Source organism: Mesitornis unicolor, unplaced genomic scaffold (assembly GCF_000695765.1).
Source record: "Mesitornis unicolor isolate BGI_N332 unplaced genomic scaffold, ASM69576v1 scaffold5183, whole genome shotgun sequence".
Taxonomy (NCBI): domain Eukaryota; kingdom Metazoa; phylum Chordata; class Aves; order Mesitornithiformes; family Mesitornithidae; genus Mesitornis; species Mesitornis unicolor.
Window position 1 is genome coordinate 1 of NW_010176578.1, and position 22,487 is coordinate 22,487.

Genomic DNA, 22,487 nt, shown 5'->3' on the forward strand with positions numbered 1-22,487 from the left:
GCCCGGCCGGGCGGGCCCCGCTGTCCCTTCTGGAGCTGCCTCCAGAGCTTCTGGTGCAAATCTTCGGCTCCTTGCCCGGTACCGACCTGCCCAGCCTGGCCCGCGTCTGCACCACGTTCCGCCGCATCCTCCGCACCGACACGATCTGGCGACGGCGCTGCCGCGAAGGTACCGGCCGCCCCGAGGGGGAGGGGCGGGGACACCCCGCGGGGATGATGTCCCCGGGGGGTACAGGGTAGGGGGCTCGGAGGATGCAGAGAGGAAATGGGACCGGGGATGCGAAGTCAATGGCGTGGAGGATGCAGAAGGACCCGGAGGGTGTGGGGAGGTGATAGGGTGTGGAGTGAGTGTGCAGAAAGGAGCTGATATGTGGGGACTGGGGGTGGAGGAGAGAGCTGGGGCCTGAGAGGGTGCAGATTGTGGGGCCATGAGGGGTGCATGCAGAGCTCCATGTGTGGAGGGTGGAGAAGAGGGCACAGCTCGGTCCTCTTGGTCCCTTCTTGGTGGCACTTGCTGCAAAAAGGAGGGGGGCGTGTGAGCAGCTCCAGCACAGGGCGTCAAGGTGGTGTTTTCCCCGGGGTGGCAGCTGGAGAGGAGAAAGGGGGATGGGCCCAGGTCCTGGCAGATGCCGCCTCCATGTGGGGTGTCCTTGGGTGAATCCCGAGGATGGCGTGTTTCAGGCAGCGAGGGCAGGGAATGATCAGTCCCTGCAGGATGGGGCTGCAGTGGGGAAGAAAGGAGCTCTTGGACGTGGAGCTGGGGGTGCTTGAGCGGTGGAGGCACATAAGGGAAAGTGGGAGCAGGGAGCCAGGGTGAGTGGATGGAGGAGGGCAGGCCTGGGTATGGTCATCCATTCCTGAGGGGTATCTCTTGCGAGGATGCTGTGCTGCATTAATGCAAAGGCTTGGGGGCATTTTTTTTTCAGTAGCGCCTCAGTTCTGTGTTGCTGTGGCCGTGCTCTGTTAGATTACAATTCTCACTCTCTACTCCTCATCCTTTTCCTCACATCAGCATGGTGCTCTGTCCCCTGTTTTTTAATCCAGCGGCTGTCGCACCCTCAAGGGCTGTCTCGCTGTGCTCATCGGCTCTCTTCGTAGCGTGATCCTGCCAGGTGCATCTGCTGCCAGCACATGAAGTCATGCGGAGTTGGTTGTTGTTGTTTATTTTCTGTTTTTAATACCAGTGAGAGCACGGGGATGAAGAATTTGGGTATGACGGAGTGGCTGGGGGCCTGGGGGCTGCTCAATGGCATTAAACCTTACAGGAATTAATTTGTGCCTTATCAGCACTATCCAATAACCCTTGGACGGTACAAAGGCTGTAACTAGAAGATGTACACCAAAGCATTCTTCTTTCTTAGTTCAGCATGGGATGGATCCCGTTGTCCCAATAACTCAACGTTGGTTTTTGGAGGCAGGCTCATAAGATGGTATTTGTCCTTCTCAATGGCATTAAACCTTACAGGAATTAATTTGTGCCTTATCAGCACTATCCAATAACCCTTGGACGGTACAAAGGCTGTAACTAGAAGATGTACACCAAAGCATTCTTCTTTCTTAGTTCAGCATGGGATGGATCCCGTTGTCCCAATAACTCAACGTTGGTTTTTGGAGGCAGGCTCATAAGATGGTATTTGTCCTTTCCTTATACTCCTTTATTGATACAGGATCCTCATGGATGTTTGCGTATTTCATGAATGGTTTGCAAAACTTCACTGGTTAATTATTGTGCTAGGTTGTGATCCTGGCAAAATGTTTATCTAGGAATATGTAAATTTTTAAAATGCGTGGGTAGTTTGACTTGTAAAGGAACCGCTAAATTAAGCCTGATGAGGGAATAATTTTATTTATTAAATTCCTGACTGCTCCTTGGATTTTCTTGCCAGTAGATGCAGCAGTGTGCAAAAGCTTAGCTGAAACTTAAAGGAGCAGTGGGCTTTGTGTGGCTAAAGCTAAATTGGACAGGAAGGGGAAGAATTAAGGTTAGTAAGTCCTATTTCAAGGCCCTTAGGTAGCTACAAGGTGCATAAACCCAACATTTTATTCTCTTTTTGCACACAGTTTCCTATGTTTCCCCAATGTCTCTGTTCCAGCCACTGCCAGAGAGTGCACTGGTGTGCTGCTGGTGTGGGTGGGACAGGTCTTGTACCAGAGGCACGGCACACAAGCTGTGCTGAACAGATGAGGGTCAGGTTCCTGGTGGAATAACTTCACCTGTGAAATGATTATTGCAGTCTTCGAACCAGCCACTGTTCTCCGAGCAGTTCCCGATCTGGACTTTTTGCACTGTTCATAGTGCTTTGCATTGCTCTGCACAGCAGTGTAAGTGGTAGTACTGGAGCTCTGAGTATTTTTCCACGTGAGTATAAGATTGGTCGCCAGGTTATGGAGCTACTTTGCAGTGAATATCTCTGCCTGCGTTTCAGTGATACATGGCACACGCTTTGCTACTGTGTTCAAACATGAACGTGCAACTCTGTGACTGCTTGAGCTCGTGTATGGACATCAGGTACTAGTATCTAAATACACCTATAAAATTTACAATATCCTGTGCTGTATTTCTGTATAGCTGTGCACTGGTGACTATGGTAGTCAAACATAAAATGTAATTACCTTTTGTTATCCGTTCAAAACCAAGGCACTTCCTGACTGAGGATGGTTCTTACGTCTGGGTTTGTATCTGCCTGTATCCTAGAACCAGAGCGAGAACATGTGTGTGTGTTTCCTAGCATACTCCTTTTATTGATGGCTTATTCACTCTGAAGCCGACTGATGGTGTTCCAGAGCTGAGCTCCTTGAAGTAGCTGGTAAACTCCAACTCTGTGCTGGTTGCATATGCAAAACTCTTTGTGTTTTCAAGAATGAACACTAAATAGACAAGAAAGGCAATCCTAAAATTAAACAGAACAATTCTCTGAGAGAAGCTGTTTAGTGCAAGCATTCAGAGGCCTTGTCTGCCTGAACGTGGAGTGGCTTTTGCTGGCGATTGTGAATTGGGAGAGCTCTGGGGTTAACCAGAAGTAGTTGTGTGAGCTGGCAGGGCTGGTCGGGCTGTTGTCCTTTTATCATTGCAAGTGTTTGGGGTAAACAATGTTCTGGATTGCATCTTTGGCAAGATGAGGATCGCAGTGGCTTTCATGTTTGCTATAAATAGGAGATTGCTGATCTCTGCAGTGGGAGCCGAATTAAAGCCTGTTTCCCCCTGGCTGGTGGCCTGACCTGCCTTGATTAACACCTGATAGTCCATTTTAAACAGTGACCACTTTCCTCTTAGAAAATAAAACAGCACAAGTGCAGCAGAATGCCTGGAAACAGAGCAGTAATTCAGAATAACCAGGTCTTGAACTTGGATGAGAAGGCTTTTTCTTTGTGAAAACAACCTCCAACAGCTTTTGGACCTGCTGAAAGATGTCACCCAAGGTATTAAAGATGCTGAGGTTTTATAGAAAGAGGTGCCTGTGGAGAAAGTGGGAAATTTGATTTATACACACGGTGAGGGGACTGTTGCAGGGAGCTCAGCTCTTAGCAGGAGTTTGATGTACAACTGCCCCACGACAGGAACAACTTCTCGTGGTGCTGCACCCTTGTAAGTGCAGAGGTGGTTTTAATAAGTCACCAGGCTCTCACTTCCCTGTGTGTGAGGTTAAACCACTGTATAGTGTGTTTCTTTGGTGAACCATCGTGGGCTTTTCTTCATCTCTGACCACTTCCTTTGGTGTTTAGACTCTAATTTGGCAATGGTTTGTGTTTCTCACTGCTAATGGCAGGGGCTCACTAGGCATAGCCATCCTTCACAGCATCTTCCTTAGGTTTGTTTGCCAGCTGTAGACCCGAAACTTCCCATCTTTTGCTTTAGGGTTTCTGCAAACGCTTTCATTTGTTGCAGATCAAATCTCCTTTTGCTCAGCTCCTTATTTGTGCCTGTGAAATATCTCGGTGGTAACTACAAGCCTTCTCCTGGGAGAAGTGATTAGAAAAGTATTTGGTGTATTTTAGTCTGATATTTCAGCCTTTGGAAACTAAAAGCTGGTTCCAAATGTGTCCACTTGGTATTTCGGAGGTGCCAACCTAAGAATCTCCAATTTTTGTGGTCTCTGAAAGAATCCAGTCAATTTTTATGCTTTCTGTTCTGTGTCAACGCTCATTTAGCCAGGAATAATTGAAGGACTTAATCAGTCAGGGCACAGTGGAAACTTAGCCCTGATAAGGGTGTCAGGCTCTACCAGACATCCTAATTTCCTCTGAATTGCAGATGTCCATGCAGCACTTGCAGCTGCTTCCTGGCATTGCCACGCCGAGAAAGAAGAAAGCAGTAATTTCATATCAGAAGAACAGGGGCTTTTCCCTCCCTGCGTTGAAAAAAACCTCGTTTGTTTGTTTTCTTTTCTTTTAAACTCATGCAGGCTGCACAGAGGGAGGTATGTGACGGCTTCTTGTAAAGGAGGAGGCAACGCCAGGCTCAGAGCATATGGTGAGAGCAGGCCAGGGAGTAGATGACACTTGCAAAAGTATTAGTGCAGTTGATAATAAACGGAGACTGCAAGTCCTTTCAATTCCAGTGCATGTGGCCATGGAAACAGCACTGTGTCACTGTGTTTGGGAAATCTTTCTTATAGACATAATAAAACAGGCTTTCCAGCTGGTCAAGTAAAGACTTTAAACCCGATTTCCATCCTTGCTTTTGAAGCAGGATTAAGTAGCCATTTCCTAACGGTATAAATTTCCCATGTGAATTTTTGTGGCCGTTAACTCCTTAAAACACTTCACTCGGTGAGCTGTTGCACTGAGATATGTTTCCTTAAAATGCACTTAATTGCATGAAGTGGAATTTCCCAGGAAGCTTGAGCCCTTCAGAGCTTTGGAAAAAGCTTTGTGTTCCCTGTAAAGAAAACCTTACCAGTTTTATTTTTCTGTGACTCTTGAAGCTCTACTTACTGTTAATTTTACACCCCTCTTGTCTTCTGGATGATAAAGAGGTGGCCAGCTTTCTTGCTTGTGATATTTGGAGGTTTTGTGAGACAAGAGACTGATTTTTTTCCCATCAAGTGACCCTGGTGGTGTTAACAGCTCCTGAGTCAGAAGAGCTGAAGTGATGCACTGAAGTTGAGCGATCGCTCTGGGATTTTGACTCTTTGGAGCTGTTTGCTGAACAAAACAGGGTAAGGACCAGTTACCATAAATGAGATGAGTGCTAAAGTGTGCTGAAATGAGATTATTTCCTTTCTCGATAATACTTTCGTATAATCTTTGGGTATCTAATATCAAATCGAGTGTAGCAATATAAAAATCCTAAATCTTTTTATATTACTTGGGAGAATTCAATCTTTCCAGGAAAGATTTGAACAATACAACTTAGGAAATGCACCTTTAGTAGTGGTTTGACTTTCCTAAAATTTAACTGTGGGTTATCAAGGACACTTGCATGAAGCTGGGATAGAGCTTTAACATCAAATCCCTCCCCACCCCGGTGTTTTGGGATACCCCCTGGGTAGTGGCTGTGTGGTGGCACTGCACTGAGACTGCACTCAAAGTGCTTTCCAGATCTGCTGCTTTGTGAAAAATCAGCAGCTTCTGGAGGAAGACATCACCGTGCTGGTATCGCTGTTAGAGAGCAGCACGGAGAAATGCCGTTTGGGCAGGATGCTCTGCACGTCTCCTCCCTTCCCAATGCAGCATCAACCTCTTCAATGACACTGAATTCAATCCAGCTGCAACGCCTCCTGCGCAAGGCGTGCGTCTTGCTGGTTCTGTAAGCAGGTGAGTATTTATTGACATGGAAGGAGTGGGGTGTTTCCAAACTGCAGGCTCTGACCACGCTGTCTCCATCATTTACAAACCCCTCCGACTTTGTGAGCAGGTTCAAAACATACCGTTCCCTCCATCCCTTTGGTAGAATTACCAAACATATCCACGTGTGTCTTGAATGCAGGGAGGGTCTGGAGCTCCAGCCTCCAGCACAGCTCTGGCTTCCCAAATCTGCAGGGCAGCTGTGTCGCTACCAAAGTCAGCAGGGACCTTTGCAGCTTTTAATGCAGGGCAGCGTGTTTGCTCTTTACCTTTATTGACCTTGCTGCTTACCCGAAGTGATGTTATTCAGGACATATATTCCCCGTAGGCAGGCTGACAGTGAGCTCTGTGCGTGCTTTATCATTGTGTGCATGCACCACAAGTGTATTTATAGACAGGAGGAGGTTGGATTCATTCAGGGAAGCTTCTGCTTTTCTGCTCTATGAAACATGAGCTCTGTTTGCAGCTTTAGGTGGTGGTGTTTGGCAGCCACAGAGAATTGTTAATTCAAGGAAGCTCGGCCGAGGATGAGTTTCATATTGAATGATTTGATGAGGATCTTCACAGATGCACTTTAGTGTCAGGTGTCTGGCCGGTGTTTGTTATTGCGAAGGGAAGCTGGTGTCTGACCCGTGGTATGGATGTCTTTGATGTCAAGGAGGAGATTTTTCTATACTGAGATCTAACAGGGTCGCTGCAGCAGGGTGGTTTGTGTTGCTGATGATTTTTTGGGATCTCCCTCCTCTCATTTCCTCCCTCTGGTCTTCTAAGGATTTCTCGCACTGAGATATTAGTTCTCCCTTTTGTATTTGGTTTTTTCAAGTTTCTTAGAAGTTCGGCGTTGACTTCCTGAAAACGAAATGAGAAAATCTCATTTTCTGCTTCAAAGCTGCCTTTAAAGTCTCAGCGTTGCTTTGTTTTCAGGGTGCTCTGTGAGCAATCAAAGGCGCTTGAGCGTACAACAGCCCCATCTCAATCTGATCTGCTTTCAAGTGTAACCGTATCTGTGCTTGCCGCTGCCTGTTTTATGTCTCCATTTCATTCTTTTTAAAGGCTGTGACCTTTTCTTTAGGATCCTAATAAGCAGTTTTCCCTGTTGGATGCCTCAGTGGGAGTAGATAATTACTACACGCAATCATGATTTGATCTAAACGGGCATACAATCCCAGCTGGGATGAGTCCGTCTTCCACATTTCACGCTCTCTCTGGTCTCGGTGTAAGCGTCTGTAACGTTGCTGTGTTTGTGTGTTCCTTATGGCCTGTTTGTTGCAGGCATTGCTTGTAAAATGTGTTAGATTCCCAAACCGCAATGAAATTACGCCTGTTTTTCTGTTTTCTCTTGAAAGCAGCAATAAGATTCTCCCACTAATGTGGCAGCTTGGAAGAACCCACCTAATAAAACCTTAAAATCCATTTTTTTTCTCCTCAGAGAATAGATATCAAAATCACGGGTAGCAAACACCTTGGTGGCAGAGCTGACATTATTATCTGTGTCATTGCAGAATATGGTGTCTGTGAAAACCTGCGGAAATTGGAGATCACAGGAGTGTCCTGTCGAGACGTTTACGCCAAGCGTAAGTGATAAAGCTGATATAGATCTGTGTGCCCTTGCTTTGTACCTGTTTTGAAAGCGTATACATGCTGAATATTTATTAAACACTGACAGTGTAAGTTACTCAGGACTTCCTTTCTAATGGCAGGGGTTTCATCTGTGAAATGGATTTTATGGGGGTGTTATTTAATGCAAAGCAGATGCCAAGAATTGGGATGTCTGTGTCCCCTAATCCTTTGGTAGGAAAAGAGCATGTATTTTAAATTCGATAATGAAATGTATTGAGAGATTTTCATCCTTTCCTGCTTTGCCATTTTCAGGTCTGGCTAAGGAATGAACTGATATTTTTCGTAGCTGGAGGCTTCCTGTGCCCTAATGTAGATAAGTCTTGATCTCAGTGCAAGGATGCTGTGATACACTGATAGTGGGAAATTGCTGTAGGTGAAGGGATGGGTGTTCCTCTGGTGTCTGTGTGTTTTGGGAATATCTGCAAGGGAGATGCACATCTCCTGCCTTAAGGTAGAGGGCAGGGGCATCACCAGAGGAGAGAAACCAAGGTAGAAACCAAACAAAGGACTGAATGGGAGCCTGGATGTGTCGTGAGGCTGTCTCCTCTGGCACCAAATGTTGCCCTTTGCAGTCAGAAGCTGAACTGGTAGCTTGTGTCTTATTCACTGCAATAGTTTCATGGTTCAAATATATTGAAGTGATATTTAGTGCTTTTTTTACACACAAGTGGTATGTAAAAATGGCCTTACTGGCTGAGAACAGTGGTCTCTCTCTAGCCCAGTACCGTATCTCGCAGCCATGGCTGTCAGCAGCCACTCAGGGAAGACCAAGAAGAGGGCAGGCCTAGGTGATGCTTTCCTAAGTACACTCCCAGTTTGTGACTGGTTTCAGACTGGGGAACTTCCCGTCTAATGCGGTTTGATTTAATAGCCCTCAAATAGATCTGTCTTACACCTCTATTTCCAGTCTTCCTTAGCACCGAAGTAGTTTCTGAATCCATAGCATCCGTCACCAAAGAGTTACACTTGATGTGTGAGAACCACCTCTGTGATAAGAATTTATTGCATTTTGAAGCAAGGACTGTGTCCACATCCCTTCAGCAATCCCAGCTACCAATGATTACTCCAAAGTCAGACTCCTTAGCAGCTGTTTCTGGCTTTCAGGATGCGCCATCTCATCTCAGATTCAGCAGTTTGCCCTGTAGCAAACACTCAGTGGAAGTTTCCTGGTGGTGTGACCCCATTTTTCTCTACTGTCCCATAAACCTCTTTAATTGCAGAAGAGTTAATTTGGGGCTGCTGGCAGGACTCACATGCACTTTTCTGGCCACTGAATGTGCTTCTATAAGGAGTGTGGGAAATGAGGAACTGAGCTTAAGTGCTAGAAAACAGCTAATCCAAGGCCTGGGCTACTAATCCAAGTGACTTGGCCTAAGTGGTGTTAAGTGCTCATTACAGTCACACTACAGAGTCTGAGGAAGACCCTGATTCCACTTTTAATTCACTGGATGCCATTCGTAAATAGTGTGTATGGGAAATCTTGAGCATGCCAAATTCTGCGTGAGTTAATCCTGAGTCTGGGGCTGGTGGAAACAACTGGTGCACCACAACTGGACGTGAATCGGAAGCGAGTTTGAGTTTCCCGCGTGGTTGGTCCGGATTCGTGGTGCTGTTACGTGCTGGTTACAGTGGAGCAGAGTTTGCTGGTACTTACCCTGCTGTGTCTGTTCAGGTATAAACCCACGAGTGAAGTCGGGGCGTTTTATGAAAATCCTTCCCGACTACGAGCACATGGAGTACAGAGATGTTTACACCTGCCGTACGTACCTCCTGCTGCTTGATGCTTCCTGCACTAAGCACACACGAGATGCTGCATGGAGTGTGACGTTGCTTTAAGCAAATTATTTTGGGGTGGACTTTGGGATAGTACAGAGGGTACTGGTTACTCAGGTCTTCCTGTAGTGGCATATTCTGACCCTTCAGAGTGACAACGTGAGTAAGGTAGGCAGTGAGGTGTGTTGGACTCCTTTTGAAGTGCATTGAGTTAGAAAATGGCCCTGTCTGGGTACAGAGCACTCGCTCTGCTCTTCATGGATTGCTCCTTTTGTAGAAGGAAGCGTTCAGATACTCTGGTGAGAGCTCCCTAAAGCAAAGTTAAATAAGCTCTGAATGGCAAAAAGCAAAAAGATCCCCAGCCCATCCCAGTGAAAAATCCCATGCTAATTCCCTCCCTGCACAGTGAATCCTGTTAACCACCGTCTCTGTCTCTAGGAAACGCTCTGCTGGTGGTTCAGAGATAAGTGATTTGCCTTCCTCAGTGAAATAGCTGCTCTGGGGAAACTGTTCTTTCCCTCCTGATGTTGTGTTGAGGGAAGAACAGGGAAACATTGCAGTTTAATGCACGCTGTTGGGCAGGAGCTGGGGTGGAAGTACTGATTAATTTGCATCAATTAAGGAAGCCAGTGCTGCTTGGTATTTGGAGAGGGAGATGTTGAGCTGTCTCTAATGCTCCTTTGGGTCTGCAGTGTTGCAGGCTCAAGTTACTAACTCACTGGTGCTTGGAAATGTGGTTCTTGGCACATGCTCAGGAGCAGAGTGGATGTTGAGGACTTACCTGTGCTAAAGCAAGCAGTCGAGCATGGACCACACAGAGAAGATGGGGTCTTCAGTGTGAGTCGAGATAAGCAGCAGCAGTGCCACAAGTTTTAGGTTTGGCAGTCCTTGTTCTGGACCTGGATGGGAAGGAGAGGCACATCCAAGCTGCCCCACAGGATGAGGGATTTGCTCCCTTGGTGTTTGGTCCAAACGTGCCGTTTGTGGTGGCTCTGAAATGGCACACTGTGCTGTTTCCTCAGTTATTAATCCTTTAACTGCAGCCCTAAGCTTTGGCTCTGTCATGCCCCTTTTCTCTAGGGGCGTGTTATATTACTTGGGGGAAAGCCAGTGTGGTTTAAGATGCAGTTGCCCATTTCCCCCTTTACCCCCTGCTGTGCATTAAGGCCGTGTTACCGGGGTTTACTGTGAGCGCTCCCTAATTCACATTCACACAGCGTTAGCCAGGTCAGCTCAGATCGCTTCCCCCGGGGTTTTAAGCCAGCCTGGCTGACACTTGGCTCTTTCCACGAGCAGCTCAGCCATCACCAGCTGGAGGGCAGTAACTGCTTACATTATTCCAACTCCTTTTGCTTACCAATACCTCACTGCATCCTGAGAGTCCAAGAGGGTTGTAGTGGATCACTTGTGCAGACAAAGTGAGCTACCTCTGCTTTACAGGATGCTCCCATGTTATTTTTTTGCATTTCTCTGCCTGTGCTGTCCAAGCTGGACACAGGTAATGAAATAAGGTTTAGTTAAAATGGTAGCATCTGAAAGCATCTGCTCTCCTCCTGTTTTAATAACAGTTTTTGGGGTTGTAGCTTGTCTGTGCCTACCTACGGTGCCAGCACTGCAATATTTGCTTCAATCACTGTGTGTTTGCTCAGTGTCACTTCCTTGTCCTGTATCTAACTCCTATGAAGAGCACAAGCATTAGACCTTTCTCATGCAGCCTTCTGTGGATTAAAGCTTGGGCATTCACTGCTTCTCCTAGCCCATCCCAGGTAGATTCAAGCCACCTTTCTATCTGAAGAGCGTGCAGGGCTGTTCATAGCAACGTAGGTAATACTCGGGCTGGGTGGCAGTTGTTCTGAAGCATCCACTGGATGTATTTTTGCTTCATTTGGCAGGATGCGAGCTCAGAAATTTGGAGAGGCAAGAGCAAAGAAAAACCTTGGAGAAAGAAACAGCCAAGCGCTGTTTTCTTTCGAGGAGCAGGGAGGGAAACGACTGTCAGATCCATCCCAGCTCCTGCCAGGGAGAGCCAGAGCTGGAGTTCATCAGGTTTTCCCTGCAACGGATATAGCTGCTGGCTCGGGGGAGCACAGAGACACCCCAGGCTTGAAAACAGAGCCGTGCTTTTGCTTTCTGACTTGTTTGGGCCTTTGGCCAAGTACCCAGCACTTTCCCCAGTAACTTGTGGTTACTCCTTACCTGGTGAACCGAGCTGCAACTGGAGCTGGCTGTTTACTCAATGTGAGCACACAAACTGCCCTCGAGTGTCTAAAAGTGGAAGGGCTTGTTGAAAAGTCCTTGGATTGTAGCTAAACCTCTGAGAGTGCTTCAGACAGGAGCTGGGGGAGAAGGAGAGACATCCTCCTCACTCTGGGATAGCTTAGCATTGAGTTTTCTGTCCTAAAAATACCAAAAAAAGCTGGTTTTTATCAGCTCCATGCCAGGCAGGGTAGGAGGCAGATTGTGGCGGGTGGAGTGGCTTATGCACATACCATTTATTAATATGTAATTACTGCACCGAGACGAGAAGTCTGGGAATGCGGTTTGCTCGCTTGCCTTAGCGCTGTTTGTGCTGCAGTCGGTTCGCCGAGTGAAACCAAGCCATCAATATTAACTTGTTTACTGCAGGGGGAAAAAGGCTCCTCCAGGCCACTTGGCAGCAGCTCTGGACAGCCCTCTTAAACCTCTGTGGAAGTTTTCTGCTTTGGTGGAATAAAACCACTCCTATCTTAAATTGTTAACGACACAAAGCTCTTGTAATGCCTGCACTGAAACTCAGTTTTTCCTATAAATCGATGCAAAACAAAAACCATTATTCAAACCAATCCTGTGGCCTTCTGAGTTGGCCGTGAACATCATTTTAAGGCAAGTGTTAGTATCTTTTTGCCATCTTAGAAATAATCTCCGTCCTGTTCTTCCTGCCCAAAAGGCCAGATTGTGTGTAATGTCTTCACATGAAGGTAACTGGTTATGTCAGGAAATTGCGTGGACAGACCTCATGGCTGAACATGTAAGGACTGGAGGGCAGTAGCACCTCTGAGCTTCCCTCAAGAGAGGAGGTTTGTTAAGAGCATTCTGTAATAGGCATTTCCTCCCACTTGCTGAAAGCGTTCCTACTCGGCCTTCAGTTTTGGGGGGATTTGAAGTGCACTCAGCTCTAAGATGAGGAGTGGGGAAGCCTCCCCTGCTGCAGAAGGCTTTGAGAGGGACTTGGAAGCAGCTTTTGGGCCCTGCTGAGATGTAGCTGCTTACTTACCATGTTGAAGGCCGTTACTGAGCTGGTAGCATCACCAGATCTCCTGAGCTGGCATGGTCTGTGCGCTTTGCCCCTGCTCGCTCAGTGGCTGTTTTTAAGGATGCTTAACTCTGGAGCCACGTTTGTCTATACAAGCTGGGGAAATTCCTTCCAAGTACTCAAATTTCCCCCTTCCTTACTGCTTCTGTGCCCTTTCTTATTTTCTGTTGCTTTGCAGTCTGAAGCATCAAGTCCATTTTTGGTAACTGCAGATGGCAGACACTTGGTTTGGTTTTAGCTCTGGGTATATATCGTGGAATTTGCATTAATGGGACCATGTTGCAAACGTTTTCCGAGAATTCCCAGTGGGGTATCTGGTTGTGTAAAGTCCTGGAAATGAGATCCTGTCCCCACAGGTTATGGAGAACATCATAAATCTGGGTGAGCTTTTGGGAGTTCAGAACTGCCTGGCTGTGGTTGGGTGTAACCAGTTTTCCTTAGGAAAGGCAGTTGTGGGTGGTATTGGTTGGTGCTGTGTGCAGTCTGGTAGAAGTTTTCCTTTTATTTTCTTTCCCAAAATGCCAATTCCTTAGCTCGATGTGCTCACTTCAGTGTCTCTCTGTTCCCTAGTGCTGCACCGGTACCGACACATCCTGGGCTTATGGCAGCCGGACATCGGGCCCTATGGAGGACTGCTGAACGTGGTGGTGAGTTCCTCCTTCTGGGGGCTGAGGTTTCAAGGGCTGATGAGTCTTCTATAGCGCTTTCTAAACCCAACTGCCAAAACCAAAGGCTTTTGTGTTCATGGACCTCTCCTTCCTGGAGCTTGTCATACTTTCCACCAGCCATGTCTAAGACTAACGCATTGGATGTGGTGATACTGGTGCATGACTGGTGTAAACCTGTGGAGTCTGGCAGCTCTTGTGCTGCTGGGAAGAAAACAACACTTGACTTTGCTGGGCCAGAAGTTTGCCTGAAGCCCTTGTTCTTTGCACCGAGGTTCAATAGCTGACATGTTGAAGTGTAACAAATCATGAGGCCTCTGGGTTTTGCAAGATCCTGTTCCATGAACTGGTATAAGAGTGCATCCAAGTGCACCATGATACTGTGACCTTATAAAGACAAGTGTGCCTCTGTGGTGCTGCTCTGCTTTTGTCTCGGATCTCTCTGTTTAGAAAATACTGGAGTTGCAGGGTTTGAGGGGAAGGATTCTGTTAGGCGCGCAGGAAAAGGGCTGGCACTTGCACCTCTCAGCAGAGGAGATTTGCTTCCTGTGCTGTAATAGAGCCAAATAATTTCTTGTCCAAAAGGCACGGATAATCATGAGAAGCAGAATTCGTCTGTTCGAGTATCTGCCAGCGTGAGCTCTCAAACGAATTAGGGTTTGACTTGCTGTGTGGTCTCTTCAGTGCAGTCTCTCCCTCTGGATCCTGCACACCCAGTATCCGTCACAAAGTCGTTTGCGGTCATAAAGGCCTGATCGTTTTCCAGTGGTGCAGAAAGCCTTGTAAAGAAACCCTCTCCCCCTTCACCGAGGGTGTGCTGTGAGTGCATATGGTCTGGTTTAATTGCTGGAAAGCAGTTTGGAAATGCGGCAAGCTGTTCTGCAGAATAGGCCCCAGAGTTGTTTGCTGCAAACTCAACAGAAAACATGCAAGGCTGATCTTGTGTGCGCTGTCTCCCGTCCCCTCTGCAGGTCGATGGTTTGTTCATCATCGGCTGGATGTACTTGCCACCTCACGACCCTCACGTTGATGATCCCATGAGGTTCAAACCTCTCTTCAGGATTCACCTCATGGAGAGGAAATGTGCAACGGTTGAGTGCATGTATGGTCATAAGGGACCTCATAACGGCCACATCCAGGTGAGCTCCTTTTCAGCATCTGTCCTAGGGGCAGTGTGTGTGTGCGTGCACATTGGCTCTGGAAACAGATTTGGCAAAAAAACTGAGAATTTTATTTAAGGGATGAGGCTTTCACCACCTTGTTTTATGTGTGGATGCCAGTTTTACGCTCATTATGTGTCTGACAAGTTGTGTGGGCTGTTCCCCGCTCCAAATTTGTTTACTGGCAGTAGTACAGCAAAGCTGTTACATGCTCTTCTGTTGGGCTGGAACAGTACTGGGAGCACCAGTATGTGTACAGGCTGGGGGAAAGGATATGTGAAATGGCCTTGTGCAGCTGGTGAATGTGTCCAGGCAGACACACAGACCTGTTCTGCTTTACAGCAATGAGACGAGACCTTGAGAAGGTGATGTAGCACTCATTGAGTACATTGGATGCTTTGAAAAGCTTCCTGAGAGGTTATTTACATTTCTTTGAAGAAGGAAGCAACTCCAAACTAGTGTCTTTCATTTGCATGCATGGGGTTTTATTGCCTTTATTCCTCTATTCTGTAGCTGATGCACTCGGAATCACTTAGTGATTTCTCTGTTATAGTGAATTCAGTAATGCTGCTTGTGTAAAGCTTTTACTCTTAGCAGTCTTAGTTACACCATCCTAGGCATCTCTAATCAGGTCTGTAACCTGTTAAATTCTCCTCCATGGTACCTACAGATTGTAAAGAAGGATGAGTTCTCCACGAAGTGCAACCAGACAGATCACCATCGGATGTCAGGGGGAAGGCAAGAGGTAAGAGTGCCTTGCCAAGAGTCTGCATTAAGGCTGTTTATGTCTCCGCTTTCTGAAGATAAAGCACTGCTGCCTTACCTAAGCTCTTAGCTAATGTTAGGGGCTGGGAGGTGGTCTTTTGCCTTCTATTTTTTGTATGAAAACCCAGGCTGGTAGCCTCTGGCTGATTTACTGTGGTCTTTAAGGTCTTTTACTGTGTAGAATTGATCTGTGACTTGAATCAAAACTTAGTGGGCCACATTTGAAGAACTGCAGGATCTTGGGGAACCTCTTCTGTATGTGCCAAGGTGAGGTTTAAGGATCAGGATATGGGATCAGTTCAGTGTTACACCTGCAGGATATCTAGGTGGACACCCTGTGCCTGCTATGTCCATCCTGTTGAGCAAAAAGCTGTTTTAAGCAGTTCTGTGTGGCAAGGTGCTCTTTGAGCCCCAGCACCTCTTTTTTTTCTTCCTGTGCTGTGGCACCAGTCCTGCTCAATAGCAGGCCTGTCCAAAGAAAGACAGCAACACACATTGGACTCCATGCAGCACTCACCTCTAATCTGATCACACTGATTTCTGGGGTATAATTAAAATCTTTCAGCCACAGCCCTAATACAGAGTACAAGCTGCATTTGAATACCTGCTTGTGGCAGTGGGATGCCTTTCTCCTGCTTGTCGTCTTGCTTGAGGGATTAAAAGCTTCACTTGGTTGTTTATCTGGTGTCTGTGTCAGCTCTACCCAGCAAGGCAGATTCCTGACTCAAACTCTGTTTTAAGGTGCAGGTATAAATGTCAGGATGGAAACTTTCAGCTAATACCTGTTCCAGGTAGCGATGCTTGCTGCCAGCTAGTTAAAGGTGACAAATCTGATACTTCAGCTGCTTCTAACAAATGCTTCAAAATGTCTGTGTACTAATGGGAAACAGCTGGGTGAAAGGTTTAGTTAAGTGTTTGCTGGTTCTCTAGCAGATGAGAAATGCTTTAATACTTTCAAAGCAGTGCGTTAAGTGTGCGTGGCATTATGGTAATTGGAGGATCTGGCTTCAGAAGATAAAGGAGGCAGGTTTGGAATATCACTTGGTAGGCTGCAATCTTAGCGTGAGCTGTTATCGTGCTAACTCATGGTAGGGTATTAACTTGTCAGAGCTGGTGTAGAGGTACTTCAGGAGCTGTTTTCAAAGCACCCTTTGGATTTAGATGCATCAGTATTAAACCAGCAGGATTTAACCTCCTAAATCTTCAGTGCCTTTCAAAAGCTTCCCCATTTATGTTTAACATGGCAGGATAGGGCACAGGAGTCAGCTTATGGGCACACAAATGAGTTATTGCAAGGTAAGTCAGGGCGTAAAGAAGCAGTAGATCAGCCACCTTGCAGTGACAGGTGATGCTTATGCTTTTATTCTCAGGAGGCTTATTGGTTCTACATGTGATTTATTGGAAGGGAAGTATATTTATTGTGTGGAGTCTGGCAAGTACAAGGCAGTTGCCACTATCACTATTTGTGAAGGTATTTCCAAGCCAGTGCCATAGCAACATGTGCTTATTCCCAGATCCAGTCATGACCCTCTGTCCTTGGCAGAGCATATGCCATGTCTGTGAGTTATGCCAACGAGGTGAAGTCACGTTGGGGTGCACCACTGTCGCACGTGAAATGCCTTTATCTTCCCCCTTTTCTCTTCACCTTGTGCTGCAGGAATTCCGGACGTGGCTAAGGGAAGAGTGGGGTCGGACGCTGGAAGACATCTTCCATGAACACATGCAGGAGCTCATCTTGATGAAGTTCATCTACACCAGCCAATATGAGTAAGGGCACCAGCTCTTTCTGGGTATTGAGGCTGCTGCAACTTCAAGAGCACGTTGGATGGCTTATTCCAAAGATTTGGTGCTTGCAATGGGCTCTAACAGCCAGAGGAATGCTCTGTCTCTGCAGGCTCTATGCAGAGATGCACAGTGCTTTCTGGTTGTACAGAGAGATGAGAAGTAGTAAGAATAAGCTTGCAAGTTTTTTTACATTAACTATGCAGAATAAGATGGTTTTGAGTCATTCAGTTGGGTTTACTGTGAAGACAGAGCAAATACCTGTGATCCCAAGGAGCTATCTGCTTATTACCCATATGAGCAAGCAGGATGCTTTGTAGTGCGTTGGGCAGAAATCACACAGTCCTTGGGAACTTGAGGTTTTTTTAACATCACTCCAAACTTGTAATAGCAGCCACCTCGCTGTAGCAGATGTTTAAATGTGCTTCACTCTTAGGCTCTCTGGAAATCCCAGGGAGCGAGGAGGTTTACTGTGACTTTGCTGCAGGAGCCTTCTGGTGTGCTAACAAGGACTGGTAGAGAGAAGTGAAGGGAGGGGATGCTTGCACAGGGCTAAAGTGAAATCTGTTAAGCTCGTTGGTATTGCTGAAGACACAAATCCTGCCTCTCTTGATGGCTGCCTAGGGAAGCAGACTGCAAACATTCATCATACCAAGGGATTCTCTTAACCTCTCTAACCTTGTGGTTCTTGCACAGCAACTGCTTGACGTACCGACGCATCTACCTCCCTCCTAGCAGCCCTGATGACCTTATAAAGCCAGGTCTCTTCAAGGGAACGTATGGGAGCCATGGGCTGGAGATTGTCATGTTGAGCTTTCACGGAAAGAAAGCGAAGGGGACTAAAATCACCGTGAGTGCATTTTCCTTTCTCTCAGATGCTTGTTAAAGTATCTTCTTCTTGATGCCATGGATCTCTGTCTAAGGTAGTCAGTTGTTGCTACTCCAAACCCTCTTCCTCATGGGGATTCATGGCATCGAGTGAATCTTAACACACGCAGAGCAGCTCGAACCTGCTCTGCAAAGTATCTCACGGTGCCACCTGGCTCCCCTTTCCTCTCTCTTCCAGCTGCTTGCTGTGAGCAGGTGGCAGGTCACTGGGGACCGCTCGCATGTATCTGAGGAGCAGGTACCAAATGTTGGCAGCTTTTTGCTGCAGGCAGGGCTTCTGACAAAATGTAGTTACAGCTTTGACTTTCTTTAAACCTTGCAAGTACAGCCTGGCTTGTAGCTTTTGACTTAAAATTCTGTTTCTGGGAGGGGGAAAGCAGAGGTGACATAGCTCAGGGAGCAGTGAACATGGTCTGAAGGAGGGGAGTTTGTTGCCAACTTGGTGATTGCAGAATAGAGTGAACTATGCAGAAATCAGATGATGGATGTGGGGAGGATAATGCTCTGAACTCTAGCACCGTACCTCTCCACCATGCTGTTGCTTCCTGACCCTAGGGTGATCCCAACATCCCAGCTGGGCAGCAGACTGTGGAGATCGACCTGGCGCATCCCCTGCATCTGCCCGACGTCGAGAACCTCCGCGACTTCAGCGAGCTCTCCCGCATAGTCCTGAAGGTGCAGGAGCAGGTTCGTCGGGAGGAGCAGGAGGAGGAGCAGCGGCAGGAGGAAGAGGACCGCTCCCCACAGGCTGCCTCCCATTCCGCTGCAAAGCCCCTGGGAGGAGAAGGTACCGACGGGGGAGAGACCTCAGCTGGGGCGGAGGGGACGGCCCAGGACAAGTCAACAGCTTCCCAGCCCTTCACGCTGCCCATGGGAGTCATATCGAGGAATGAAGACTACCCCCGGACCTGCCGAATTTGGTAACGGGGTCTAGTGGTTTTATAGCCGAGTAATGCCAGTCACTTATTGAAACAGAAGAGGGGGGGGATCTTTAAGGTGTGTTCTGTGTTTTGTTGCCCTTTACCTGCACAGATCTCCCACTTCTTGTGCTCAGATTTTTTGCTGCTGCTGCCCTGTTTGGTCCCTCCCTTTCTTACCACATCTGCCATCCCACTTCCTTGCTAGGTTTTATCCTGTTAATCCTCAAGCTAACACCTCTCCGGTATTCCACCTCCACTTTTTTTGTGTGGTTTGTTTCCCAGAGCTGCCCAGCTTGTATATTTAGAGAGCTATTCAAGCCACTTCTCGTTTCTGTGTGTGTCACTTGTTGGCAGTGGGAACACGGTGCTTAATCTCCCACCCCTCTGGTGCCTTGGGGCCAGCGCTGGAAGGTGCTGAGCACCCTAAGCAGTAGGTGTGAGTATGCAGAGAGCCTTTTTGAATAGGACCTGGAGTTGGCGAAGCAGCATAGTAAATGAAGTGTGGAAAAAGAGCCCAAAAGCTGAAGCTTAGGCAGGTGACCTTCAGCCAAACATCTGTGCTCATGGAAAAACCTTCCAATAGCTGGTTAATCCCAGGAGGCCCCTGCTGTCACAACCCGGTTGTGTTTGAATAAAACCCTGCTCCACCTGCTGCTTGCTTGGAGGTTGGGCTGACCTTTCCTCCTCCCCAGCTCCGGTTAGTTTTTTCTTTTTTTAGCTATTTCTTTCTCTCTTTTCCCCTGGGTTTTGTCACAAAACCTCTCTCGTCACCCTCTCAACATGCCTTGCCTTTTCTGTGAGGATTGTCTGACCTGGCTTGATCCTTGGGTTGCAGCGGTGAATCGCAGCTGGATTGCTGGGCTGAACTACAGAAAAATTCGGCCGTGGTGTGCAGGTGCTAATTAGAATAGCCAAAAGCAGCCACTTCCAAATAGCAGTGGAGAGTTTCTTTTCTTAAAATGGTATCAGCAGGGTTTTGTGCTGTGTGACAAGAACTGAATGTAAAATTCCCTATTCTGTAGCACCTGGCAGTGTGTTTGACATTGGCTTGATCACAGTTTTGTATTTGTTTTTATTTTATTTTTTTTTTATTAAATGTATAATTATGCCTGCTCTCACATCTTTTTTGCTTTGCTGTTCTTCTCTCCCTGCAGCTTTTATGGGACGGGGCTCATTGCTGGCCACGGCTTCACCAGCCCCGAGCGAACACCGGGTGTTTTTGTTCTCTTCGATGACGACCGCTTTGGATTCGTCTGGCTGGAGCTGAAGTCCTTCAGTCTCTACAGCCGGATCAAGGTCTCCTTCCAAAATGCTGAAGCGCCTTCCCGTGAGGCTTTTGATGAAATGCTGAAGAACATTCAGTCGCTGGCCACTTGACAGGTGATTTGTGATGGACAAGGCTAGGGGTTGCAAAGGCTGCTGCACTCCCCAGCCAGGGCTGGGATGGGGATTCCTCGCTCTCGGTACCTCTGAATTAAAGCATGCACTTTTGTTAAAGCCTTTTTACCCCAAATGTACACATCCCGGTTAAAATACCCATGACTGCCCTTTCCTCCCTGCCGCCCCACACTGCTCCCTAGCAGTTGTCGTCACCTGGTCTGTAACATAGCTTTGTAGAGCTGAAGGGATCCTGCAGAGGAGGAAGAGGAGCTTTCTTATTGCAGAAAGAATGTATTGGGACAGAAATAACTCAAGGTCGGAGCTGGATCAGAAGAACACCTAATTGACTGGATGGACACGAGCCCTCGGCTCTGACCATCAGCAGTCTCCTGTGGAAAGAGCTTTTCCTCACAGGAGGAACTCATTTAAGCCTTTGCTGTGCTCTAGGCTGATCTTTCCTCCTGGGAGACCTGCCTTACCCTCCTGAAAACCTCTGCGGTCCCCTGCTGCAGACTGCCTGGCTGCTTGGTGATAAACTGCGTCAGCAGTGACAAAGCACGTCCTCCTCTCCAGAAACCTTTCTCCGAGTGCAGCGCTGTCAGGAGAGGCTGGTGTAATACCTGCGTCCTCGGCTTAGTGATTAGAGTGGGTGGCTTCCTCTGGAGAAATTCCCTCAGCTTGGCAGCGAGGGGAGGATTCCCACTGGAAATGACAGCGTGGGTAGTGTTGTCCTGGCTTCTGGAGCTTGGTGGATGTGCTGTCCCTGAGGCTCCAGGTCTGGGTGTCTCTCTGAGCATAGAGGAGGTGATTTTTCCTTCTTATAGGAGCTGGGTACGACACTGGAAATGAATGTAAACTGCAGAAGCTGGTGCATTCAAAACCGGTTTTGTATCTGAAAGGTTTGCCTCTGATCTTTTTAAGCTGAGCCTGAAAATGTAAAGGAAGGAGAGAAAAAAGAGAACTAGCTGTGAAATAAGCCCAGATGCAGCCTGCTGACACCTGTCTGTGCTGGCAGCAGAAGGTGCCATGTGTTGCTGGTGCTGGGTGTCACTGGTACTGTTGTGACCCCAGTTGTGTGTCACTCCTGTATCAGGTTGCCCTGTGCAGTCTGAAGGAGTGGCGAAGGATTCTCCTAATATTACTGTGGCTTTCTTGAGCGCCTTTTACGATGGGTGCTGCCACTCCACTCGCAGGACCCTGCTGTTCCCTTTCTGGTTGCACTCGTTTCATACCAGCCGATTGCTGCTTCCACAGAAAGCTCCTGGGCTTTGTCTTGCCGTGATCCCTGCATTCTGCGTGGCAGATCCGAGCTCCCCTGGGACGTGCGGGCTGCAGGCGAGGAAGCAGATTCCCCATAGACCATCCTGTGCTAATCCTCCGAGTGTGAGTTGTGCTCTAAATCATCAGCATCTGCATCTGTGTAGGAAGAGATGATGGGGGTCCTCGTGCAGAGAGAAAAGAGCTCTTTCTTACAGGCAGAATCCATCTTTTGTTGCAGTTGTGCTCTGGCTGTGATGATAAACTCCAGGTTTCCTCTCTTCGTGAGAGCCAGGAGAGGCTTTGAGCAGGAGGTCACGTTGCTCACAGCATTAATTCCTGTCTCTTTAGGTATAATTTGACAAACCTCTGAGAATTTGAAGGTGATTTGGGGCACTGTCAGTAGTGGCAAACCCGCCTCGGTGTTAAAGGTGAGGATCTGAAGTACTATTGCTGCTATAAATAAGCTATAAAGAGCAGGTTGTTTCTGAGCAGTTCCTGCTGTACTTGGATCTCACCCCATCACAGAGGGGCAGGGTGGTTGTTTTGGAGCCTGGGTGTGCAGGCAGAGGTGAGCTGCAGCTAAAATTGGGCATCGTGGCCTTTTCCTGCAGCTCCTGAGCTGAGTGCAGAGGGAGAGCAAGGGCTTAAATTTGCAGATAAAGATTTCCATCATGATGATGCTGATTTTGAGGGTACTTAAAGAGATTAGGAGTCTATTTGGCAATGGGGTGGCCGGGTTATCTTGGAACTTGCTGTGGGGCTGGTGCAGCTTTATCTTCTCCATTAAGGGCTGAGAGAGCTCCCCTTGGGCAGCGGTTTCAATGGCTCATCCTTAAAACCAGCTCTGCTTCAGCTGCAGACAGATCCCTCCTCCTGATTCCTTCTTTCCATGTCCCCTGTCACCTGAAAAGTAAAAAACCTTAAAGTTTTACATAACTGACTTAATAGTTTTGGGGGTTTTTTTTGAAGTGAGATTGAAAAATCCAGCCTGCATTGAATGCACTACAATCCCATGGCCCGAGACCCGAGTTGCTGACTCTGTAGCCCATCTCCTCCCTGTAACCTGCTGTGTTGGGCTGCTCGAGCGTGTAAAGGTGGTGTAGGTACGTCCCACTGCTCTCTCATGAAATACTTGTAGTAGTTGTTACCTGTAGCTTGAATTCCCCTTTATCAGGAACCTGCTGGGGAGCACAAAC

General features: G+C 47.5%; 1 protein-coding gene across 1 annotated transcript; it reads left to right on the top strand.

Annotated features, from left to right (window-relative positions):
• Positions 1-26: 26 nt before the first annotated feature.
• On the top strand, positions 27-20,161 carry FBXO31 (F-box protein 31; the record flags this gene model as incomplete). Its single annotated transcript, XM_010181773.1, has 10 exons — positions 27-168; positions 7,289-7,360; positions 9,079-9,165; positions 13,042-13,118; positions 14,108-14,275; positions 14,967-15,041; positions 16,719-16,828; positions 17,540-17,693; positions 18,287-18,651; positions 19,806-20,161. Coding segments are annotated over 10 exons (1,473 nt in total), but the record flags the coding sequence as incomplete, so codon positions are not given.
• Between the last annotated feature and the right edge of the window lie 2,326 nt (positions 20,162-22,487).